Genomic DNA, 27868 nt, shown 5'->3' with positions numbered 1-27868 from the left:
CTTTTGACTAGATTTCCCCAATAAAAAAAAAAAAAAAGGGACTTTTGACTGATAAAAATATACGACGCACTGCATCAAAGGGATTTCTAAACGACAAAATATTTTGCATCTATCACTTCAATACCTTTGGGCGTCGTGTTCCATTGTCTTTGTGCGTAAGAATTTTTCTATGTATGTAAATCTATATAATAAAAATGAATCGCCAAATATTATGTAGGTAAGCGCAAAACTGGAGAACGGCTGAACCGACTTCGTTAATTATTTTTTATGATATTCCTTGAAGTACAGCGATGGTTCTTATGGAGAGAAAATTGAAGCATGTACGAGCGAAGCCGGGGCGGACCGCTAGTTCAGTATAGATTCATCCTAATAAACTCCCAAGTTTATTTTCCCAAGAACAGAAATGAGTTTTAAAAGACGATCGGTTCACAGCGTAACAGCTTAGCCATAAATAAGGGAACAATTAACCCGTTCTGAAAAATTAAAACAGTGTACTTTATTTGGGACATTATTTAACCCGAAAGCGCCCACCTGGTACAAAGTGGCTAGATATTTATTGTTGAGGGTTAATATTGCTAATGGGGTCTTAAAGACCCCCGTAATTGCGACTATTTAGGGTTTTCTTACAGCTGGTCAATGTTTATTTGATGGGTTATTTTCGTTTCGTTTTAATTAATTATACGTTGTATTGAAATATATGGTTAAAATATTATAATATGAAAAATTTAGCTGCGCTTCGCGTGCTAAGTGTGCGCTAGATAGAAGAAAAATTGAAAAAAAAAGACGTGTGGCACTCGGGGACTGCCGCGGTAAAGCTATTGCATGCTATGCCTTCAAGCCACACCTCCGCGCCCGTCGGAGTGGGGAGCGTGAGGTTTTTCGTTACTAAATGTCTGGATTCGGTCCCCGCGCTCAAGGCCCGCGATAGAAGCTATGCAATAGCTTAAAATGTCATTACTCCGAAAATATGAAAAATCGCATAACATACATGGGGGTGATTCGGATAGCCCTCTAGGTCCTCTGCCTCCCAGCTTCCGTTCATCACTACTTTTTGGGACACCCTGTATAAAAAAAAGACGGGTTGCACTGGGGGAGTGCCGGCAGAAGTGAAAACTTGATTATTAACGTTGAGCATGTTTGATATCCATCCGTCTTACGCTTTTTCGATCAGGTCACGTCGTGTCCTGACGCGAGTTTAAGATTTTATAACATTACAGAAAAAGTGCTCAACGCCGCTAAAGAAGTTTTCATTTCAAAATTTGACTTATTCAGTCTGACAGTATGTTAAGTTCTTACGATAGAATTGTTATAGACATGTGCCTTTTGTCGCCGTTACAATACTTGATAAGGGTGAAATGGGGGTTGAAATTTGAATGAATGTGTAACGCGATGTGGTAACAAACTGTTTAGATTACAAATCTTCTTATATATAAAAATGAATCGCAAAATGTGTTGGTAAGCGCATAACTCGAGAACGGCTGAACCGATTTCGATAATTCTTTTTTTTAATATATTCCTTGAAGTACGAGGATGGTTCTTATGTAGAGAAAACGTAAACATGTACCACGGGCGAAGCCGGGGCAGACCGGTAGTTTCATATAAAGCTATGTAGAAGTAGGTTAATGTTTAGATGTACCTACGTAATGAAAATTATTATTCTCACACAAAAAATAGTAGGTACATGTTCTTTTTTTTTATTACATACTACATATATACATATTATATCAACAGTGAAATATCATCTAAAAAGACACTGTTTTTATAATTTAAGAACTTTACTAAAATAACAACTCGAAATAAATAACTAAAAATATAATATACTTTGTATACATACACACACACACACACGCACACACGCACATAATTAAAACCATCAATATTTCTTACAGGTAAGTCTAGATGACCTAAACGGCATAAGCAGTGATCTGTCCAGTGTTTTGGGGTCTGAGAAGCTGGCAGACAGCCAAAATAGTGATAGATTGAGAGGTACCTACGTGTGTTCGTTTACTTGTAAAAATAATGTTTTTATGTATCACTATTAAGTCAAAAAATATTAGTTAGTAAGAATAAACAGAGAAATTAAAAAAAAGACGGGTTGCACTCCGGGAGTGCCGGCAGAAGTGAAAACTTGATTATTAACGTTGAGCATGTTTGATATTTTGGAATGGTATCCGTCTTACGCTTTTTCGATCAGGTCACGTGTCCTGACGCGAGTTTAAGATTTTATACCCATTATTACAGAAAAAGTGCTCAACGCCGCTAAAGAAGTTTTCACTTCAAAAATCATATTTTATAAAACAATATCATCTGATTCATTGATTATTTTTGTTTATGAGCAGAAGATTATAAATAGGACTACTGTGATATGTCACATTTTAATAACTGGATATAATTCATAACAAGTGCCTAAAGATAACTCTGTCTATTATATTATTTATGTTACACAGATTTCTACAAGAAACTAATACAAACTGATGCACAAATAAAACGTCTCAAGGAATCACTAGCACACAATTATCAAACTGAGACTGATATAAAATCTATATCGGAAAGATTCAAACGGTCCATGGAAGATACAGTTGATTTCAACAATGAACTCAATGCAGATAACAATAAGGTTCATAATAACAATTATCAATCTAAAAATGCGATTGTTAATAATGCTAAAGAATTAAACAAGCGTGGTAAAAGAGATAATAATACGAAATTAACAGGCTTTGTCGTACAAAAGGAAAAGTATTACGTACAATATGAGCCAATAGTTCAGAGAAGGAATTTCCCAAAGTGCTATCATGGACACAACGGAAAATATCACGAGAAGAAACTAAAACATCCGTTTTATAAGAACAGCCAACGATTAGATGAAATGCTGTATCAAAGTGATAATGGAAAAACTACTGTCAAAGATATAGCGAATTATAAAACAACCAGAAAGCCACAAGAAGATCCTAGATATAGAATTAAAAATAATGATTACATTGAAAAAGATGAGGATTACAATGATATGCTGAATATTAATTTTACTATAGCTAAAAATTTCTCAGATATGAGTCCAGATTATTTTGAGAATAAACAAGTAAATATACCGCAGTCGACTATTGAAACTATATTTACGCAAACGAAGTTAGTGTTTAGTTACTTTTACTTTTCTTTTCTTATCAATTAATTTTATTTTAAAATTGTTAGATTTACTGAACTTAATTGACGTTCAAATTTGTTGAGTATATACATATATATTTATTATAGTAAGTTATATTGTACTTGATGACACTGTTGTAGTAAAATTTAAGCTTTTGAATACTAAGTATAAAATATTGCCAATTTATAAACTGTTCCACTATTATTTCTATAGATTTATAGGTGAAATTATCATCATACATAAATTTCAGAACCCCTAAAGAACCGAATGAAAAGAAATTCGAGTTCGGACGAAAGCTGATGCAAGTTAATGAAGAAGATGAAGAAGCCCTAGGATATGATGATCTAAAAGAAGTGTTGGCTGATGATCAGGAAACACACGATGAAACTGACAAGCAAGTTAATAGAATTAAGCGTAATAATGTAAGTACTAACTCAACTTTAGATGCCAACATTCTTGTTCTGATTGAACTCATTACTCTAATGGTTCCTTAGAATCCTTTTTTTTTATTAAAACAACCGAATAAAGTGTAGAGCAATGAATGAATTCATTCAGCAAGGGAAGACACGGACTGAAAATATTTTATTATTCCTTTTCAACTAATATTTATTAGATATTCCCAATATGACGTAATTCTCAAATGGTATTTCTATCATAGTGAATTTACTCTTAGGACGACAACACACCAACAATCTTCATGAAAAACAATCCGTATCCCGGTATTTACAATCCCAACTGGAAAGGACCAATGCCGCTATATCCAGATGAAATTAATGCCATGATAAAACAAGCGGCCCTTCACAATCTTAACATACAAGTACCAGTTGATACGAAAGATATTAAAATCGAAAAAGACAAAGCGGAGCGCGATATAACAGACACAGAGTATGTGGAAGATTATCTCGATGATAAATATAATAAATTAGTTAATATGGCACAAGCGTACAGTGATTATGGAGTGCTTGATGCTAAGCAGGATACTAACAGTGCAACAACTAAAGGAACAGAGAAACCGGAGGAGGGAATGAAGGTGTTTAATGGTGTTAGGAATGGTCGTATGAAGAAAGGTACTTACATTTTTTATTCTAAATAAATGTAGCCTTCTTAACATTCCTTCAAAAGTGTAGTTAGGGAAATAATTTTAAAGAATACTGTTTGTACAATAACTGTTTTTTTTTATAAATGTAAACATACCAACGATATTTGCAAAATCAGAAAGTTTATCGTAAAAACAGCCTACATAATTAATTCCATCTCATTTAAAAGTTTAGTAATAAGTAATAAAATACCCAATATTCTTGTAGGTAATATTCAATACGATCCAGAGGGCGTGAGAATCGAATACAAACCAGGCACAGTATCACAAAAGAACGACGTCAAATGTCTAATGAATTCCATCCGGAAACACATTAGATTTGTAAAACCACACAAAGTTGTTTGTCCCGTTAAAACTCATACAAAATCAACAGCAGCTGACAAAGTATACACTCCTGCACAAACAACAGATAATTTAAAAACTCCAAATAAAGAAGCAAATAAAGTTATTTTCACACTGAAGAAACCGCTGAGATCACTCAAGTCGATTGATGATGAAAAAACGCAAATAGTGAAGGCAAATGATACTAATGGTTTTAGTGAATTCTTGGCTATGATGGCGGACTTCTTTTTCTCTATGGCTAATGAACCTAGAGAGATAAAAGGCAATGCGACAAATTTAAATATGTACGTATGTGACAATATTATTTTAGCTGCTTGAGATTTACTTCAACAAATGTAAAACTATTTTTATTTAGTTTTCACTAATTTTAGAATCACTGTCAAAGCATTTTAGATAATACTAGGTTTCCGCCCGCGGCTTCGCCCGCGCAGCCAAAGAAAAACCCGCATAGTTCCCGTTCCCGTGGGATTTACGGGATTGCATCATTTTCCCGGGATAAAAAGTAGCCTATGTCCTTTCTCGGGTATGAAAATATCTCCATACCAAATTTCATGAAAATTGGTTCAGTAGTTTAGGCGTGATTGAGTAACAGACAGACAGACAGAGTTACTTTCGCATTTATAATATTAGTATGGATGAGTCTTTGATGATCACTGTAAAATATTCATGCACGTTAAATAATATTTGAAATTGATAGCATTTTCAATCAATGTATTCTCATCCTTTTAAATATTGCAACCAGTGATATTAAAATTATCTAGACAAATAATTACCTAGACACTATATTTAAGTATATCAATTTTACAGCTCCAATGAAAGCACGAACATAGGAAACAAGAGTGAAATATTATATCCAATGTACGATTCAGAAATGATTGAAAATATTGGTCATCGATCTAGAGTGCTAATGTCTGTGGATGATAATGTAACTTCTACTGAAGAAAATAATAAAACTGATGCTGCTCTAAATAACGGAACAGGTAAGCATAATAAATAAACTCAATTGACTTTAAAATAAGTTACCAATATTGTGCAGCGAATTGATTTAAATGTCACCGATGACTGGTGATTGCTTTTGCAACTTCATCTGATCGAAAAGTAAATATATTTTGTCCTAATTTTGTAATTTTTATTATCTGCTGCATCTGCAGCATTTCTCTTAATCGTCGCCATCCAGCAAAAAATATTTCTTATAAATTAGACCCAGTTTCTGATATAACCGAGTTTAAACAAACAAAAAAAGCTCTGCATCTTAACGTTATTGTTATAAAGAATAAAGATCACCTTTAAAGATATGATATTTAAAATTATGCCAGAAAATGTAGTATCTAAAGTCATAATTAATATTGTTTCAATAATATATTTTCAGTTGCCAATACAACGTTAACATCAATGAATTGTTCAAATAACACTACCATAAGTGATAATAAAACCCACGAAAATAACAAGACAGTAGTCAAAAGAAGTATTGGCAGTAATTTCATTTTCTGGAACGATCTATACGATGACGATGAATACGGAATGAAAGTGGATTATTTCGATAATATACTTAGAGATAAACACGCAGCAAAATATGATTATAAAGGAGCGCTATTGAAATCTAAAGATTGGGTGCAAGATAAATTAAAAACTATGACGGATAAAATTCGTGATGATATCAATCAGAAATGGAAACTTGTGGAAGATAGAAAGGATCAAAAGTAAGCGATACATATAAATATTAAACAGGACAAAAATACCTCGTATTATAAACATTTGTTGAGTGACAGTTTAAAAAAAAACTAGCTGCGCTCCGCGGTTTCACCCACGTGGCTCCGCGTTGTTAATTATTTAAAATAATAATTTAAAAAATATATTCATGAGTTTATTCATTCATTCAATCTATAATGGTTTAAAGTTAACTCAAAAATGGAGCATTTTCGTAAATTTTCTAAAAAATCTTAGAGAAAGTGTAAGAAATGTTATAGTATGCTATATATTCGTGACCTACTTAATAAGCTCTTTCATTTGATACCCCACACGGCATGTTTTGGAAATTTTTATTTTTTTCTTTGTATGCCATATTTAATTACCGGGGTGGGGGGAGGGGGACCACAAAACTGGTTGGCAACATCTGTCTATAGGATGTCTGGGATCTATACAATATATCAGAAGTCAGATTTAGGTCCGCTATTTTTGCAAACGAACATCTCCTTGGAGCCTGCTCTATTTATTATTATACAAATATATATTCACCACGAATATAATGCAGCATCTATTATAAATTATGATCTCAAAGTTGATGAACTTGTATATGAAATATTTATTGAGCCTATATTTTTAGGAAACCAAGCCCAAATATGCTACCCCACAAAATTGTAAGTGTCCGTCGAATGAGAAGCATTGATAACAGTAATGTAAGTAAATATAGTACTCTCTGTATTAGATATAGATGGTATTTTAGGTGTTTGGGTGTACTAAATGAAATACTCGCTTACGAAGCATACATATTTATTGCGCACGGCGTAAACGTCCGGCAACGACAATTGGGAGTTTCACACTGTATATAATACATTACATTTATTATTACATTATGTGTTTTGTAAGTCAGCAAAACCCCTACAATATTCCCCCCCTTTTACAAAAAAAAAATAATATAGAGAAATTTAAACAATTAATAGAAAACAGGCAGATACAAGTTACATGATTATCACACAAATTGGTCGTATTAAGCAAGCGTGTCACATTACAGTACGATACATATAATAAGTTACAATTGCGAAACAAAAACAAAATAAAATACAATATTATGATGATTACATGACGTTATCGAATTTCAGTGATTTGATACAAAAACAATAGCATGAATTTTAATGAAAAAAAAAAAATATATATATACGTAAACATAACATTGTTATGAAAGTTAATAAAATCGAAAAAATAATAATACCTAATAATAATTACGCGTATGCCGTTGTTTGTCTCTCCGGGGAACGCGACATTGCCGTTGTCACGTTCTGTATAGTCCATTTTTTTAATCGTTTATTTATCCATTTGTATGTGAAAATCGCTGCTACTGCCGTTATGATACATAGGAGTATGATTATAATTTTTCCGTATGTATCAATTTTCTCTTCCATTTGTGAAGCGGTGGCATGATTAGCTCCACTTTGTGCAATAATAATATTTTCCTCCTTACTCTGTGTTTTTCCCATGTTTTCACAGAAAATACAAATTTTGAAGCGAATAATACTATAGAATTAAAGATATTGTAAAACAATAAAGTAAAATCTAATTAACGTAATGTATTTATACAATATAATATGTTTACGATACAATTTTGTGGGATTGCGAAACTTACGGCTATGTTACACTAAACATAAATCGAATGCGATACTATGTTTTATAGAGCTAAATAGGGTATAAAATCATATAGTAACAGCTATTAACGTATTTAGTGGATAACATACTTAAAATTATATATTAAAACGTACTGTGGGTTTAATGACACGACCGTAACGGGTTCTTCGAACTGAGGTCGTGGGTTCAATTCCTGGTGAAACGGGAGGTTCAGGTGTATCTTTCGATTCAGTTATCTTTGATTCATTTTCGGCTAATACGTACGCTGGTTTGAGTCGGTCTATCGAGATTGCAGTTTGCCGATTTGGTAACTGCACGATGTAAACCTTGGACCTCCTTTCCACTACGCGGTAAGGACCGTCATAGGGTGGTTTCAAAGGTTTACGCACTGAGTCATCCCGTACAAAAACGAAATTTACTTTGGAAAGATCGGGATGAACGAAAAATGAACGAGTATTACTATGAGATTCGGGAACTGGTTGTAATGACTTAACTTGACTCTGTATTTGTTTTATATATTCGGAAGGTTCTAATGATGTACTATTTTTCGTGCTGTCATAAACATCTCCGGGTAACCGTAGGGTACGCCCGAAGGTTAGTTGAGCAGCTGAAACTCCAGAATCGCTTCTATACGCGGCTCGTAAACCTAAAAGAACTGTGGGCAACTCCTGAACCCATGACTTACTTGATAAACGTGCCATAAGCGCTGCTTTGAGTGTCCTATGCCAGCGTTCTACAGCGCCGTTTGCCTGAGGGTGATAACTAGTCGTACGAATCCTATTTATACCTAGTAAATTCATAAGTTCTCTAAACAATGAACTCTCAAATTGCCGACCTTGATCACTCGTGAGTTTGATTGGACAACCATAGCGACATATCCAATTTTCGTATAAAAATTTTGCTACTGTCTCGGCGGTAATATCACGAATAGCTAAAGCCTCGGGCCAGCGTGTGTATCGATCAATGACAGTTAAACAGTATCTATATCCATGTTCTGTTATGGGTAATGGACCTATTATGTCGACATGGATATGTTCGAACCGATCAGCATTTGGAAATTTACCTAAGTCAGCAACTGAATGTCTATCTATCTTAGAACGTTGACATTCCAGACACGTTTTTGACCATAAATTAATGTCGGAATTCATTTTTGGCCAATAAAACTTTTCCGTAACTAATTTTCGGGTAGCTCGAACCCCTGGATGGCTGATATTGTGTATACTGTTAAAAGCTAAACGTCTAAATTTGTCTGTTAAATAAGGTCGAGCAGTACCTGTCGAAAAATCACAAAAAATCGCTTTATTACAAGTAGGTATAAACATTTTCTTTAATAAATTCGTGTTATTATTCGTCAAATAGTCGTCCATTGATTGCGATTCTGCTAATTCATTATAATCTAAAACGGTAGGAAAATATATTGTTTCTATTCGTGACAAAGAATCGGCTACTATATTATTTTTGCCAGTAATATGTTGTATATCCGTTGTAAATTCGCTGATATAAATTAAGTGTCGTATTCTCCTCGGTGTTTCATTAGATTCTTTACCTAATTTTAAAAATGCGTATGTTAGAGGTTTATGATCCGTAAAAACAGTAATGCGTCGTCCTTCAAATAATTTTCGAAAATGCTTAATTGCTAAATAAATCGCAAGTAACTCTCGATCATACGTAGAGTATTTTTGCTGTGCATTAGTTAACTTTCTTGAAAAGTATCCTAAGGGTTGCCAACAGTCATTAACCTGTTGCTGCAAGACGGCTCCTACGCATGTATCTGATGCATCAGTCATTAAAGCTAAATTCGAATCTACTCGTGGATGAGCCAATGTAGCGGCCTGTTTAAGACCTGTCTTACATTGTTCAAACGCTTCGATTGCTTCCTGTGACCAATCAATTTTGGTTTGGTCGTTCTTTTTAGTACTACCTAAATACCTATTAAAAATTGCCTGATATGACGCGGCGTGCGGTAAATGAGCACGATAAAAATTAATCATACCGGTAAAACGACGTAATCCTGATACGGTTTCAGGTCTAGGATAATCTATTATCGCTTTAACTTTATCTTCAGAAGGTCGAATTCCATCCTTTGAAACATAAAAACCTAAATATTCAAGCTGAGACTGTCCGAAAGAACATTTATTTAAATTAATTGTAATATTATTTTGCGATAAACGTTGAAAAACAATACGCAAGTGCTCAAGGTGTTGGGTTTCATTTTCGCTAGCGATCAAGGCGTCATCAATATAATTAAAAATAAAATCTAGGCCATTGAATACGGTGTCCATGAATCTCTGAAATGTTTGGGCTGCATTACATAAACCAAAAGTCATCCTTGGAAATTCAAATAGTCCGAAAGGTGTAATAATTGCTGTTTTCTCTACGTCTTGAGGTGCAGTTTCTATAAAATGGTATGCTCTATTTATGTCAATTTTTGAAAAACAAGTCTTACCTGCTAAGATGTACGTAAAGTCCTGGAGACGGGGAATAGGGTAACGATCCGGCTTGGTGATTGCGTTAAGCCTGCGATAATCACCACAAGGCCTAATATCTCCATTTTTCTTAGTAACCACATGGAGAGGACTCGCCCAAGCGCTTTTAGATTGACGACATATACCTAGCTCTTGCATCTTTTCAAATTCTTTCTTTACAAGTTTATACTTATCTGGAGGTAACGGTCTCGCCCTAGCATATACCGGAGGTCCGGTAGTTTCTATACAATGTTGTATAGAACTAGGTGGCAAATTTAAAAATGATGTAGGTTTAGTTAAATTGGGAAAGTCCCGTAACAAATTATAATATGGATGCCCTACACTAAAAGATAGTACGGATGGCTCAGTGACGCAAACAATCGAACCTATTACTTTTAAATCTGTAATTTGATCAATGAGTTTTCGTGAGCTGACATCAACTAGTAACTTATAATAACTTAAAAAATCTGCTCCTAAAATTGGTTGTTTCACGTCAGCAATTACGAAATCCCACCGATAAGGTCGCCTTAACTTTAAATTTAGAACTAGAGACTTAGTACCGTAGGTTTTTATTTCAGTACCATTTGCTGCGAATAATTTATAATCACTGCACTTACTTGTTTGACATCGTTTACCTATTGGCAAAACAGAGATATTCGCACCAGTGTCAATTAAAAACTTTAAACCACTATTTATGTCGGTGATGCGTAGGCGATTACAGGGTTGGATGGTGCAGACTTCCGCCGCAGGCTGCACCTTGTTTAGTTTTCCTTGACCTTCCACGCGCAGGGCTCCTTACAGTTCCGTGCGTTGTCCCGGAAACGATGATGGTAAAAGCAAAGCCAGCCTGGACTGTTTGGACTTCGTCGAGGTGCTGAGTGTGCACGGTTACGACTCTGAGAACGTGGACGTCCACGGTAGTTCCATCGCCGTGCTGTTCTGGATCTCTCCAAGTTGGCCACTTTGAGGGTTAGCTTGGCGATTTCCGCCATTATGAGCTCCGTATCCTTGTTAGTTGCACTCGTAGAAGGCTGGTGCTGCTTTTGTGTCACTTCATTGACGCTACTGACGCTTTGTGTAGACTCCAAAACGTTGTCTGCGATGGCAGCTAAGCTGTCGAGGGATTTGGTATCCGAAACCGCGAGAACAGCTCGTACAGCGTTGGGCAGATGTCCTTGCCACAGAATCCGTAATGTGTCATCAGGGATTTTGTCCTTGGCGAGCTCCTTCATCCTTCGCAGCAGTTGCGAGGGCTTTTGTTCACCTAGCTCCATCTCACCAATTAATTTTTGAAGCTGGCGGTTTTTGGATTCCTCATAAACAGCCAGTAACCGCTGTTTCAGTGCTTCGAATTTGTGAGTCGCAGGTGGGTCGATGAGGACGTCGGTCACTTGTTGAATTGCTTCTTTACTTAATTTTGAAACAACGATGTCGTACTTAGCCTCATCCGACAATTTTTGAGGGGCTAGCATACATTCGACCCGTATAAACCATATCCTGGGCTGGTCCATCCAAAAATCCGGTATCTTCGATGTGAGTGTTATCGCCGCCATATCAATAGTTGGTGGATGTGCCATTTTAAATTTAATTTAATAATTTTCGCGGCGCGAACTTGTATGCGCGAAGAACGCGGGGTCACCACTTTAGGTGTTTGGGTGTACTAAATGAAATACTCGCTTACGAAGCATACATATTTATTGCGCACGGCGTAAACGTCCGGCAACGACAATTGGGAGTTTCACACTGTATATAATACATTACATTTATTATTACATTATGTGTTTTGTAAGTCAGCAAAACCCCTACAGTATTCTTATAGATAGTATTAGATGGTATTATTATTTATGTTTATTATATAATATGTAATTGGTATGTATATCTGTTTATTTTATTTATGTATATGTATATTTATATATTGTGTATGTATATGCACAGTATATGTGATATTGTATATGGACATGTATTATTTAAGGTAGGTAGATATATATTATTACTAGCGGTCCGCCCCGTACATATGAAAAATAGATGTTGGCCGATTCTCAGACTTACCCGATATGCACAGAAAATTTCATGAGAATCGGTCCACCCGTTTCGGAGGAGTATGCAGACTAACATTGTGACACGAGAATTTTATATATAAGATTTTTTGTTTTCTTGCTATTAATTATTCTTTTTCTGTTCTCGTCCCGCCAATTAGTGATCATTTTGCTTGTTTACCTTTTACCGTGGTTGCCTGGAAAAGATCACTATTAAGTGATAAGGCCGCCAAAATAGTTGTACTCTGTTCTATGTGTATTGTGTAAGTAGTTCTAAGGCTTCTGTACAACTATTAAAGAGTTAAATAAATAAATAAATTTATTAATATATGTGTTGAATTCATTTGTTTCGATGAAATCGGAAATTATAATATAAAGCATGAAAACATTTTAAATAATCTTATAATTGAAGCTATTATAGTTATTAATGACTATTTTAACAAGAATAAAATTAGGATTGTTTTGGAGTAATACTTTTTAATCGCTAAAGACGAACACCTTATATTACATGCTATTAAAAATAATTTCATTAAATTTATACAGGGTGAAGATGACGTTAGAAAGACTTTTGCAATACTTAATGCGAATTTAAAACATGTGTGTAAACAGGCGGCAGAAGCTGTCAGGAATACTAGGAAAATTGAAAGTACGTATAGTTTAAGAAAAGAAAACATACATAATACAAAAGTTTTATTTAGGGCTGATTTTTCAATGCTTGGATAAAACTTATTCGTCGAATAATGTATAAAACTACCATTTTAAAAACGTATTCTAATTGCCCGTATTTGACAGTTTACGTGACATTTTAATATTATCGTGTAATACTTTATTGGACGGATAAGTTCCAAGCATTGAAAAATCGGCCCTTAGAATAATGTAATTAACTGACTTGATAATATCCTTGAAACAACTCTTATAGACAACCAGAGGAACTGGCTCAATTTTTCACAAATATTTCTTAAAATAACTAGAGTTAGAAGCGATCGTTATAATATTATCAAATCTTGATACCACCAGTTGAGAAAGCAGTGTCTAAACAACAAAAACAAGAGATAACCACATAGCAAAATTTTATGTATTTTTGTCATGTAAATCAATAAAATTTCCAAAAAAAAAACCTCATGTTTGAATAGATAATTGATGAGATTTTGTTCCACATGTAGCACGTGCAGACAACGAAGAGGGAACACAAGCTACAGGTCTAATGCAGCAGCTCGTACGACTCATGTCCGACCTGGTGGATATACAAGTACAGCAGAAGACGTGCGCAAGTAAGCCTAACCACGTATACAAAAAAGAGCGTGTGTACCGAGCATACGTGTCAGAAGTGAAACTTCTTTGGCAAGATTCAAAGATACCAATATCGTCGCCTTACTCCATGACGTGACGGTATTGCCATGACGCGACCTTGAAATATTACTCTCAACGCGCCTAAAGAAGTTTCACTTCAAAGATTTTCTCAATTTGGGCATTGTTATGGGGCCTGCATAAACGCATTCTCAAACTCAAACATTTATTCATTCAATTAGAACTCTTCTAGATGCACTTTTGAATCATCATAACATTTTTAACATTTACCACCGATTCGGAAAGCAGTATCTATGGAGAAGAACCACCAGTAGAGAAAGGTAGAGCCACCAGTTTAAGTAAAGATAGATGAAAATTTAGTTTTCTGACTGATACAGGTGGCTGTTTAAACTAACTTTTGTTGAATTAAGATTCTTATACCTGAAGCGAAGCTCTTAGAATTTTAGAACTACTATTGTGAAGAAAATTCTATTCGTGTAGTATTTACTTTGCTTAGCATTAGGAGTATTGTAAATTAAAATGCTATCATTAATACAAACACGTGAATTCGCAAGGATATCATTATCTTAAAAATACTAAAATACTGTAACACAAGGGAGATTGCCCAAGTTACTATGGCACTTGGTATCGCAATCAAACTTATTGTGTCAAGATGAAATATAGCTCAATTTAAAGCTTGATGTTAGTACTTTTAGAAACGATTAAAGTTTTTATGTAAATAAGCCGCAGTTCGCGACAATAAAAATAAAAGAATAGTGTTATTCAACACTTTAAAAAAATACTTTATCGAGTTTAAACTAACGATGAACGTTAAGTTTTACATTTATTACATAGGTAATATTTCAATTTACAAGAAAAATGTGAAAAGTAAATCGTAATAAACATTATTTCAAAATAAATAACATCGAACAATGCGTCGAACACAATGACAGATGACGCAGGACGCTTGCAACTTTGCAAGAGAGATAGATATATGTGTCAAAACAAAAACTTTTACTTTTATTTCTATTTATTCGGTATAATTACGACTTAATAGTAATAAATATGATCATTATAAATACAAATAGGAATTAACAATATCACGAATACGTGGCACAACTAAAATTTTACCGATACCACCCGTGGTCATTCTCCTTTGCATAGTCACTAAAATATGATTTATTTTCAGAACTACCACCAGACCTTCGCGACTTTTTAGAATGGCTGACAGCACCGCCAGAGAACAACCCGATTGTAGATAACCTGCCACCGCTCTCTGAATACAGTCACATGTTTCCTGATGGACGATTTGGTATCAATTTTAATTTCATTCAACCAATTTGTCGTGGAGTAAAGCGACGATTTGGTATATAAATAAATAAATAAATAAATATTATAGGACATTATTACACAAATCGACCTAGTTCCCACAGTAAGCTCAATTAAGGCTTGTATTGTGGGTACTAGGCGACGATAAATATAATATTTAATAAATACATATATAGATAACACCCAGACCCAAGAAAAAATAATTGAGTTCATCACACAAATATTTGCCCTGACCGGGGATCGAACCCGGGACCGTCGGCTCAGTAGGCAGTTCCTTTACCACTGCGCCATCCGCGTCGTCGATCTTTGAATCTTGCTTCAAGTTTCACTTCTGACACGTGTGCTCCAACACACACTTTTTTACTTAATGCTCTTGGCAATAGCAATATAGTAAGACAGAATCAAATTTATTAAAGACTAGCTTGCGGCCCGCGGTTTCGCCCGCGTTTTAAAAACCCGCATAGTTCGTGGGATTTCCGGGACAAAACCTATCCTATGTGTTAATCAAAGTTACCATATGTGTGCTAAATTTCATTGCAATCGGTTCAGTAGTATTTGCGTGAAAGAGTAACAAACACACACATACACATCCTCAAAAACTTTTGCATTTATAACATTAGTAGGAAGTAGGGTACAGTAGCAGTAAAATTAAATAAACAAATAACTTTTCCAGAAAAATCTACAGACTTGTACGATTTACCAACACTAACAGAGGACACGCATCAAGATGACAGGACGGAGTGTTTGGGATCGATCCGCGCGGTCCAGGATCTGATACAGCAGTATGATGGAATGACTGATGAGGACAAGGTATGAATTTGTTACTGCTAATAATGTTATACTATAATTAAAGATGTTATTGCTTTAGTTTTTCGCATTTTTGCTAAAATATGAATTATTTTTTGGTCACAAAGTAGAACATATTATGCAGAAACTGAAAAAACGACTATTTGACTTTTATTGACATCAAAATAATTTTACACTCACAATCTATACTAATATTATAAAAATGAAGAGTTTGTTTGTTTGAACGCGCTAAAATCGGGAACTACACTGGTCCGATTTGAAAAATTCTATCGGTGTTAGATAGCCCATTTATCGAGGAAGGCTATATGCTATATATATCATCTCACTGAGACCAACAGGAGCGGAGCACTGCGGGTAAAACCGCGGAGCACAGCTAGTAAAGGTTATTCATTGATTACCTTTGATGTATCTAGAAACTGTAAAAGCGGTCATTTGACTTTTATTGACGTCAAAATATTATGTAAAATATTATACTCATTAATTTATTCACATTGGTTGGATTTACAAGCTTACTTATTTGATACAGGTATAGATAATTATAAAATTCTAACATATGACAATTCATTAAAATTGTTTACAGAGCAAAATGGCCGGAGTGAGAGAGTACTTAGAAAATCAGCTGGAGTTCTTGAATAGAAAGTTAAACAGTCTAAATGAATACGACGTAAGCTCCTCTTTTAAATCATTTAATATTTAATAGACAACACAATAAATATAAAAAATGTGCAATATTATGTGATAATTAAGGCATTTGCCGTTCAGAAAATAATTAATATTTGAATACCTTTCAATAAATCGAACCTGTGACATTAGATTATAATCTTATCAATTTTTTTTATTTAATCAAGCAATAATCGCCCTTTCATTTTTGCTACATACATTTTTTAAAGTAATTATTTCTAACTTCTATTTTACAGACATTCAATTATAGAAAGAGGGAAATAAGAAATAAACGAAGCCTCAAGAAGCCAAGATTCAGAAGGCTTTTTAACAAATATCTGTTTTACAAGACACCAGACCCAACAACAACTCTGAAAGCGAATACGAAAACAAAACATAAACACAATGAAAAACACAAAAGTAAAAAACACAAGAAAAAAGGTGATATAAAGGGTAAAAAAGAAGAATTAATTGCAAAAGGACCTCAAAAGGTTAAAACAGAACACGAGAAATTGGAAGAAGAATTGAAACATTTAAATAATATAGATATTGTTACTAAAGAAAATGTCAATAAAGGATTTGCAGAATACAATGATTTAAATGCACAAGAAGAAAATAATAATGGTGTATATTTAAATGATAAATTGGACGCCATTGATACTAACGTTAGAAATGAAAGGAATCTCAGAGATGTGTATTTTAGAGCGCTAGGTGAAGCTAAAAAGACGACTGTGAAGAAAAATGACTGAGAAATTACTTTGTCTCTTTGTCTAGTTTTAGTTTTATAAATATATTATAATTATTATTTATTAGACTGTCGTTTTATTTAATACTATTTTCAACTCGATAAAGGAATGGCTCAGAATCTCAAGTATGAACTTTGCTCAACTGTTTACAAGATGATAAATATTTTATCAAATACTAGCTGCTCCGCGCGGTTTTACCCCCGTGGCTCCACTCCTGTTGGTCGTAGCGTGATGATATATAGCCTATTGCCTTCCTCGATAGATGAGCTATCTAACACGGAAATAATTTTTCAAATCGAACCTGTAGTTCCCGAGATTAGCGCGTTCAAACAAACAAACAAACTCTTCAGCTTTGTAATATTAGTATAGATAAAATGTGTTTCTGAACATATTAATATATACATAGGGTTGCCATTTAAACATAATACACATAGATTTATGTAAATAAACCTAGATACCGTATATAATTTGTTTGTTTGTCCACGCATTTATCAGAAACCTTTTAACTCTTTGTGAAAAATTGTCTCTAAACAATTACAATCAGTTGAACTGATTGCTAAATTATATATTCTTCTGTTTATTGTACTTGTATTATATTTTATAACCTTTATTATTAAAAATAAAACTTAGGCTTAATTTAGTTCAAACCAAAACACTTCAGAAACTGTTAAAAGAAAACATTTCTACAGGCCATAAACTTCTAAAATTGTATTACCTTAATATTTTATTCGTTGCACTCTCGTAAAATGCAGGCAGAGCCTGGATTATTAACTTGTATACGTCTGGACGTGATCACAATGCTGAGTTAATTGAAATAATAAAAATTTTATAGTAATGTAGTTTTCTTTTGATTCTTTTGACTGGCAATTCTTTACACACAACTGTTAAATTAATGTGCTTGATGTTATGTTACTGTAGGTAGTTTTAATTGTTATTTTATAAGTTACTATTCCGCCCGCAGCTTCGCCTGCTTTGTTTAAAACCTATAAATTATACATTTAAACCTTCCTCTTTATCTTATCTATCTATTAAAAAAACTGCATCAAAATCCGTTGCGTAGTTTTAAAGATTTAAGCATACATAGGGACATAGAGATATGGGGACAGAGAAAGCGACTTTGTTTTTTATTATGTAGTGATTATATTTTGTTATATTCCTATTATAAAATACATTTCTGAAATGAATAATAATCCTTTAATTGAAACACTAAACAACATCAAAATCGCTACAGTAATTTTAAATATAAACCCCTACATTTCCACTTACGCTAATAGATTAAAATACATTCCAAACACACCTTCGAGCAATATCGGTACCTATATACACATAAACAAACATACAAACATATTTATACATCCACTGCTCTTGGATATCAAATTTAAATATACATAGCAACTGTACGTGCTCACTCATTATAGTGTATACAGGGTGTTGTTGAAGTGAAACTTCTTTATCGGGGTTGGAAAAAAATTTAGTATAACATTTTTTCGTTACGCGTGACATTTTTCCGTTACGCGCCATCTCTTTCTTATCCCTACCACACGTGATTGGACGTATTTCTGTAAAGTTGCTTATAGTAAATTATTTTTTGAAAAATAAGGTCATGAAGAAGTTTCACTTCTTACGTGTGTACACTAGTACACGCACACATTTTTTTTTATCAAGTTTCCTAAATATGTAGGATTTTTTTTTATTTCAATTTATTTCTGAATATAATAAGAAAACAAGTATTTTCAATCCTTGGTTAAATCTTATTCGTCGAATAAGTCGTACTAAACAACTATTTCAAAAATTTGTCTTGTTCTTTGCTTAAAATTTCTTTCAAAAATATGTTATTAAGCATTTTGCAGTTGAAATCTGTATAATATTATTGTGTAATACTTTATTTGATGAATAAGATTTAACCTTTATTTAACCAAGGATTGAAAAAATCGGCCTTTACATAAATGGCATAACTATTTGTCAAATCTCTGAATTAAATATATTTTTACCTATTTGTATTGTGTGATCTATTTTTACCTATGTTATTTCAAGTTTTAAAAATCTACACTAATATTATAAATGCGAAAGTAACTCTGTCTGTCTGTCTGTTACTCAATCACGCCTTAACTACTGAACCAATTTGCATGAAATTTGGTATAGAGATATTTTGATACCCGAGAAAGGACATAGGATAGGTTTTATCCCGGAAATCCCAACTTGAAAAAAAAAAGGTATAGGCTATGAGGAGTGGAGCAATGCGGGTGAAACCTCGGGGCACAGCTAGTCAACCTATATGAAACACACACAAGCTATAGTAACTTAATTATTAAGGCAGATGTACCAAAGCTCGGTATAACCAAAGATAGACAACAGAAGTTAGATAATATTGACTGACCGGTTGGCTTGGTTGGTGACCCTGCCTTCCAAGCCTGAGGTCGTGGGTTCAATTCCCACCCAATGCAAATATTTGTGTGATGAACATAGATGTTTGCTCTGTGTCTGGGTGTTAATTATCTATATAAATATTTAAAATTATATATGTATGTTTATTAGCCATCTGGTTTTCATAACAAAGGCGAAAGCTTAGTATGGGATCGTGACTTGTGTGAAAATAGTCCTAAAAAAATATAACTATTTTAGCGTGCCTTTAATATTCAGAACACCCTGTACACGAAAACGTCTAGAGGCGAGCTGTATCGAAAGTAACCGGCGCGGTAAGTGCTGTATTTTCTACGAAAATTATAGCATTGCGATGAGATAGTGATGTGCAGGTGGAGTTTTATCGATATTTTCTTATTTATTTAGAACTTGCAAATAATAAACATTTTAATATTACTCATACAAGAATAGTATTAAATTATTTTTTTCACACATTTATCAATTAAGATAAGAAGCAATGATTATACCTTGATGTCTTAAAGCTGTATTCGCATTCCTGCAAAACTATTAAATGGATTCAGGATCGTCCTTTTAAAGCTCCAAATGCATCTCAATGTAAAGAATTAATATAATTTTATCCCAATAGGTATTTTATTCATTATGTTTAAATTTAAGTAGTTTATGTTCGATTGTATAGTTTTCTTATTTCTCAATCGTTTTATGCAACTTTGTAAACAATTATCGACTGTAGCACATCCCTAGTGTAATGGTTTTCTAAGTGCAGTCCCGACGTCATAATATCGATAATGTATCGCTAATTACAGCTGTATCGATAAAGTGTTGTACATCACTATTTCAGGGGTGGCTTAAACATTATATTTTGTGGGATTATTTCGAAGTTATTTATTGAATGTTATAAATGTCTTAATAATATAATTACTTAATATAGTTTTAATTATTGATTTTCCTTGTGTTTTTGAAGTGAAACTTCTTCAGGCGCGTTGAGAGTAAAATTTCAAGGTCGTATCATGGCAATACCTTCACGTCATGGAGTAAGGCGATAATTTTCGTATCTTTGAATATTGCCAAATAAGTGTCACTTCTGACACGTCTGCTCAGCACACACAGACAAGCCAACTATTTAGGAGATTTTATGTGTTTGTATTGATGCAACTTTATATTTTAATCACTCCGAACTGATGATGAAAGTTACAAGAAGTTAGATGAAATTTTGAATTCATAGTAACTATTAGATAGTTACTATGAATTCAAAATTTCATCTAAATTAGTATAGTTATTGCCTCATACCACATTCATATTTCTTCTTAAAATTGCAAAATTAAAAGGTAAAGTATCAAAAATCAAAAACAATCTTAGCAGCTTTTATTGTCATTCTCATAATCAGAAACAGAAATGTTGTTTGTTGTATTTTTCACAACAAAAACATACCTATAATAATATAAAAAGTAGTTAAATCAGTCAATTCGTTTTTGGGTAATAGGAAAATATATTTTTCCGAACAATCAGAAAAATATATTTTATAATAGAGATAGAGTCTCAGGGAAATAATTGGTATAGGTACTTAACTTAAAATATGTATACGAATTTTTTTAATAAAAGTTAGAAACAGTCGTAAAAGTAACTTACCAAATGAATTGCATTAAATAAGATACAGTGGTTTTCAAGTTTTTATTGTTCTTGTAATCAAACTTTTGGACGCATGTGGTTTTGTTTAAATGGCCATTTTATTTTGCATAATTATGACTAGCTGTGGACCGCAGATTCACTCGTGGATTTAACTACGGTATATTAATAATTTTGATGTACAATCACCACCTAGTATAAAACAAAGTCGCTTTCTATGTCCCTATAGGACCTAGGCTTAAACCTTTAAAACTATGCAAAGAATTTTGATGCGGTTTTTTTAATAGATAGAGTGGTTCTCGAGGAATACAAAGCGGTCGAAGCCGGAGCGGAAAACTATTTTCATATAAAATGTTCTTATATTATACCCTCTATATGTGTGCTAAATTTCATTGTTATCGGTTCAGTAGTATTTGCGTGAAAGAGTAACAAACATACATACACATACATCCATCCTCACAAACTTAATTGTTAGGATAGGATCTGAATATTTATACAAATAATATTAGTATCTAGGATTATAAGAAGTCTAATTGAATAAATAAATGTTTGAGTTTGAGTTTCAGTTTATAATTATAACAACCCTTATCACTGAGTTTTAAATATCCAAGCATACATAGGGACAGACAGAACCTTGTTTTATACTATGTATAGATATGTGTAGTGTCGAAATTGTTTTATCCCCATACTAAACTAAACCCACGCTTTGTTTACGACCTTGGGGTGGATAGCTAAATATTTTAACAGACTTTTATTGACCACGGATCGATTGCATGTCTTTTAACGTGAAAAGAAGTGTGATAAAACTAGTTTTAAATATACTTAACATGGTTTAACCTAGGTAAAAGCCTAATGAATATAGAATATTAAAATTCATATAAATCCGATCAGTTAGTTTTTGCGTGAAGGAGTAATTTTCATACATACATACTCACAAAGTTTCACGTATAAAAATTGTAAGTGAACTGGATATGATAGTGAAATATCATTTAATTTAACTCTTAAATAAAATTTAACACAGAGGAAACATTAAAACTCCGGAACGGAAAAAAAGCAAATAAACTTAAAACACGTTTATTGCTGAATAGCAATTTCTTCCAAGCAACCAGTGCCAAGCAGAAAATTTACAATTACATAGATAATGAACTCATAGAATAGTATTCAAATAAATCTGAGTATACTAATATTATAAAGCTGAAGAGTTTGTTTGTTTGAACGCGCTAATCTCAAGAACTACTGGTCCGATTTGAAAAATTCTTTCGGTGCTAGATAGCCCATTCATCGAGGAAGGCTATAGGCTATATATCATCACGCAGACCAACAGGAGCGGAGCCACGTGGGTGAAACCGCGGAGCGCAGCTAGTAATGACATAAGTCTTGTGTGGTGATCATTCTTATTTAATAGTTTAGTTTTAACTAAATAATTGTGACTAAATAATTTTGAGAAATTATAGAAATTGTAAAAAAACATCTTAAAGAGAAGGTAATCTTATATATAAAAATGAATCGCAAAATGTGTTGGTAAGCGCATAACTCGAGAACGGCTGAACCGATTTCGATAATTCTTTTTTTATTATATTCCTTGAAGTACGAGGATGGTTTTTATGTAGAGAAAATGTAAATATGTACCACGGGCGAAGCCGGGGCGAACTGCTAGTCTTATATATAAAAATGAATCGCAAAATGTGTTGGTAAGCGCATAACTCGAGAACGGCTGAACCGATTTCGATAATTCTTTTTTTATTATATTCCTTGAAGTACGAGGATGGTTCTTATGTAGAGAAAACGTAAATATTATGTACCACGGGCGAAGCTGGGGCGGACCGCTAGTTTCCAATAAAAAGACTCTACTCCCAGATCTCTATCTAGAGGTAGGTGCAAATGCCAATAATTTCCACCAGGTTGATAACTTGTACAATCTTTAAAATAAATATATCATTTAAGCATGACTGTAAACTGCAGATACGTTGGTAGGTGACCTTGTAAATACGCAAAAGAAAATCGTCATTCAGTCATTTCTTCTTGAAAATGTGATAGGTTATATTTAGAAATTAAACACTGTATAACGAATTTAAAAGGCAATTTATTCATTACCTATATTATTTAACTCGACGTTTCGAACACTTTTCATTGAGCATGGTCACAGTTTCCGCGTGTATCCCATTATGTATAATATTCGCTTTAAATAAAACACAAAACAACAACACAACAAACACTAATATTAGGGCAGATAATAGTTAACCCACTATCCATACTAATATTATAAATGCGAAAGCAACTCTGTCTGTCTGTCTGTTACTCAATCACGCCTAAACTACTGAACCAATTTGCATGAAATTTGGTATGGAGATATTTTGAGACCCGAGAAAGGACATAGGCTACCTTTTATTGCGAAATATGTACCACGATCCACTGGCGAAGCCGGGGCGGACCTCTAGTCTTGAATAAATTAAAAAGGCAGCTGGTTGTAGGGCACATCACGGGCACAATTTTCATCTTTGTTTGACCAGGTTACGTAGAATCTGCCTACTTACAACCAGCTAATTTTTTAAATGTGGATAATACGCATACATACTCGTATATTTATCACATCACCACTGCTCCAAACCAAGGAAAACGGCATGTTGAAGTTTCAAAAGTTAGACGACAGGTGACATTTGCCCGCACTTGGCCCGGATTATGGCCTGTACCCTCATAGGAGGCTCGTGTCCCAGCAGTGGGAACGTATGTCAGCTGATGATGATCATGGGCTGAAAGTATGGATGAAGCAAATCATACCTTAGTTTGCTCAATTACAATATGGAAATTGATCTATGTTTTGAACGAAGACGACTGGACCGTTTTTAATATTAGGTTACGTTATGATAGCGAATTCGGGGATTATAGAATTCTTCCGATTTTAAGGGCAACTTTGGAATTCTTTTTGAAATGTGTCTACTAAGAAAACTTATATATTAGGATAGGTCTATTAATTTAAAAGATAAGGCTCTTCCATGCATAAAGCAACTTACGATGTAAGAACTTGTAAACGATAGTTTAAACGACGACGCGGTTGGCGCAGTGGTAAAGTAACTGCCTACTGAGCCGACGGTCCCGGGTTGGATCCCCGGTCAGGGCAAATATTTGTGTGATGAACTCAATTATTTGTTCTTGGGTCTGGGTGTTATCTATATAATATGTATTTATTAAATATTATATTTATCGTCGCCTAGTACCCACAACACAAGCCTTAATTGAGCTTACTGTGGGACTAGGTCGATTTGTGTAATAATGTCCTATAATATTTATTTATTTATTAAAGTTCTTAAATCGTAGGTAAGTTAAGTACATAGTGTAAGGGAAATACAGTTTCAATGCATGAGTGGCAATTAACATATTTTATTAATTTAAAAGGGGTTTTTATTAATTTTAAATCTACTACAATGAAGTAAACTTTGAGTTTGAGTTTCATATCGTACGTTTACCAGCAAAAGCACATTTTATATATTTAAAAAGCCATACTAATCTAGTTGAAAGAAAAGAGTTACCGTATGAGTTTGAGTGAACCAGACATGAGTTTGAGTTTGAGTTCGACATAAAAATCTACCATCAAAATAAACAATATCAAATCATTGCTTTGTAAACTTGTCAACAGTGGGTAAATACAGCGTAACTTAACAATGGAAAATCCGAGCTTTGTCATTTAGATAGCAGTAGTTTTGTATACATATATAGTTTGGCCACGCCCAGCGATGTGAGTGGGCGGGGCTTTGCCTGGGCGGAGTGGATGTTGCCGATGTATGAATTATTGGATGTGTTTTTTAACATTTATTTATTTTACTAGACTCTAATGGTCTTACCACAAAACAATTTAAACACAGTCTAACTTTAAACCAGGGATCTGTCATTTTAAAAGTTGTCTATGTGAAATACGACAAAACCAGATTAAAGAGAACCCGCGCTTAAAGTTAAACCCTGTCTGTCTAATATTATAAATGCGAAGGTAACTCTATCTGTCTCTTCTTCGTGTCAACCACTGAACCGATTTGGATAAATTTTAATACAGAGATAGCGTGAAAGCTGAGTAAGAACAACGGATAGGTTTTATACCAGAAACCTTACGGGCACGGGATCTATACGGGTTTTTCTTTGGCTACGCGGGCGAAACCGCGTGAGGAAAACTAGTCTGTATGTATATGTTGCAGTCATCAATTGAAAGAACTTTGCTACTTGGCACTGATGTAGCTTGTGTACCAGAATAACACATATGGGCTTTCTTCGCAAAATTTATAACGAGTTTTAAATACATACTATAATATAACCTTGACTCAATCTATAAACATTTTGATAGTCCCTAGACGATAATGCAAGCATGATGTGCGTTTACCTGAATTGTCATACATGAATGACCATAAAAATCAAATGCATTTTATGCAGTTTGTGTATTGAGTATAGTACGAATATATCCCAAGCCCTTGCATGACATGCACCGATCTAGATGATCACGCTGCATGTCAATATAATATAGAAAATATAAAATTTCATCAATCAGATACCACGTATTTTGCTTGTCAATAATTTAAACTTTCATTCATGCATGACACCAACGCATGTCATGCTACTTTATCGTCTAGGGACGACGTTAGAGAGGATAATAAATGAAACAAAATGTAATGTTTCAAAATACATAATTAATTGTAAAAGAAATAAATCACAGACTTTTTATACTTCACAGTGTAATCAACATAAATTATGGAAAATAAAACACAGTTTCGCACTTGCCAAAGTAATTTAATCAGGAATACAGAAAAAGGTTTACCAATTATGTACTTAATTATAAATATACAATTATTCACTTTTTTCACACACACACAAACATTTTTTGTTCAACGTTATGGGATGGTTTTTCAGAAACTAGTTGCTTACCCCGGCTCCACCTGCATAAAATAATTGCCTTAATGTAAAAAAAATAATATTTTGTTAAGATTATTTTCTAATTATCTTTTTTTCTGTTTCAGAATACCACATCCATTCACATCTACATTATTTGCTTCGTACTCCATGTTCTCCAATGGGCGTGAGCTAAAGCAATTGGCTGAAAGAGGAAAAATCAATATTTTGCAGACTGCGGCCTTTATAATATGAATATTTGAAAAACATGCGGTTTTTACGTATTTTCTGTGTAATACATAGGAAGTTTTATTTCAAGGTGCATGGATTTATGTCACCTATGTCTGTAATAGTTGTAAAGTAAGTTAATAAATAAATTATTTTAAATTGACTGTTTTGTTTTAATTATAATCTTAGTAAGAAGCTATCTAAATCTCATTCTAATCGGTCCAGCCGTTTTCGTGTGATTTTTCAAACATCGAACCTAAACTTTCTACATCCATACTAGTATTATAAATGCGAAAGTAACTCTGTCTGTCTGTCTGTTACTCAATCACGCCTAAACTACTGAACCAATTTTCATGAAATTTGGTATGGAGATATTTTGATACCCGAGAAAGGACATAGGCTACTTTTTATCCCGGGAAAATAACGCAATCCCGGAAATCCCACGGGAACGGGAACTACGCGGGTTTTTCTTTGACTGCGCGGGCGAAGCCGCGGGCGGAAACCTAGTACTTATATATTTTTAGGTAGGAAGAACAACAACCTCTACAAATAAATTAAAAGTTACTTATAATTCAAATTTTGATTAAATTTTATCGAAAATATATCGTTTTCAACTAACATCATAATAATTTTTGTAAATTATAAAAGCTACATTCTATTTCACGTGAGATAAATAATGTATGAGCATAGAACTGAAAGATCATCGGTTCGATTCCTGGTAGAGCCTAACAAAAGCATATATATCAGTACGCAACATTCGTGTACATGCTTTGCAATGATAGATTTACAAGTGATAACTGCGTTAAAAACAACCGACTTCAAACTTGCACTTGCAACATTTACAAATACAGACAAAAATGCTCATAAAATAAAAACTACTGGGCCTATCCGAATAAAATTTTTATAGGACCAATTCGACACCATCTCGCATCGAACAAAAAAAGAATCACGTAAATCGGTTCAGAAACTACGGAGTAATCGGTGTACATACATAAAAAAAAAACATACCGGCCGAATTGATAACCTCCTCCTTTTTTTGAAGTCGGTTAAAAAACAGCAATACAATAATATAAACGCGAGCAATGGAAAGACGCCGCGCTTACTCCGAAACATACACGATTAGTCCACATGCGTCCTGGCGCTGTATATTTTGGAGCGCTATTCTTACTTACTTCACTACAAAGTATACGCGAGTATTTGCGTACTACTGTTGTATAGATTGGAAGAACTTTGTAAAAAAGTTATTTCCGAACTATACGTGATTAGTTTCACTCCGACGCGCTGCGTGCTGGCCTTGTATAGTTTGGAAATACGCAACTACGATACCCACCATATACAAAAACAAAGTATACACACTCGGAGATACAAACATTACATACACACAAATACATCTGAAACACACATTCACGTCGTACACTTCTTGTAATCACTACATCATAGTTATAGCTCCCTGACCGGTAAAAGCTCCCCAACCGGTAAAAGCTCCCTGACCGGTAAAAGCTCCCCAACCGGTAAAAGCT

General features: G+C 33.9%; 2 protein-coding genes across 2 annotated transcripts; one reads left to right on the top strand and one right to left on the bottom strand.

Moving 5' to 3' along the window:
* Window positions 1–1281: 1281 nt before the first annotated feature.
* On the top strand, window positions 1282–17249 carry LOC149896433 (uncharacterized). Its single transcript, XM_090117420.1, has 16 exons — window positions 1282–1350; window positions 1890–1986; window positions 2448–3123; window positions 3390–3561; window positions 3813–4125; window positions 4609–4839; window positions 5408–5557; window positions 5947–6277; window positions 11171–11334; window positions 11725–11747; window positions 12961–13063; window positions 13590–13688; window positions 14894–15016; window positions 15707–15843; window positions 16421–16504; window positions 16758–17249. The coding sequence occupies exons 1-16, from the start codon at window positions 1282–1284 to the stop codon at window positions 17247–17249; spliced, it is 3264 nt and encodes a 1087-aa protein (XP_089973546.1).
* LOC149896434 (uncharacterized) lies at window positions 10972–12178 on the bottom strand. The gene has a single exon (XM_090117641.1). It carries the CDS (start codon window positions 11956–11958, stop codon window positions 11143–11145), a length of 816 nt encoding a protein of 271 aa, XP_089973767.1. The 5' UTR covers window positions 11959–12178; the 3' UTR covers window positions 10972–11142.
* Window positions 17250–27868: the final 10619 nt, after the last annotated feature.

The sequence above is a fragment of the Colias eurytheme genome, chromosome 28, assembly GCF_061535395.1.
Source record: "Colias eurytheme isolate Ceu_HAF_F1 chromosome 28, ilColEury1 Martin Lab GWU primary, whole genome shotgun sequence".
Taxonomy (NCBI): domain Eukaryota; kingdom Metazoa; phylum Arthropoda; class Insecta; order Lepidoptera; family Pieridae; genus Colias; species Colias eurytheme.
This window is presented reverse-complemented; position numbering and strand designations above follow the sequence as displayed.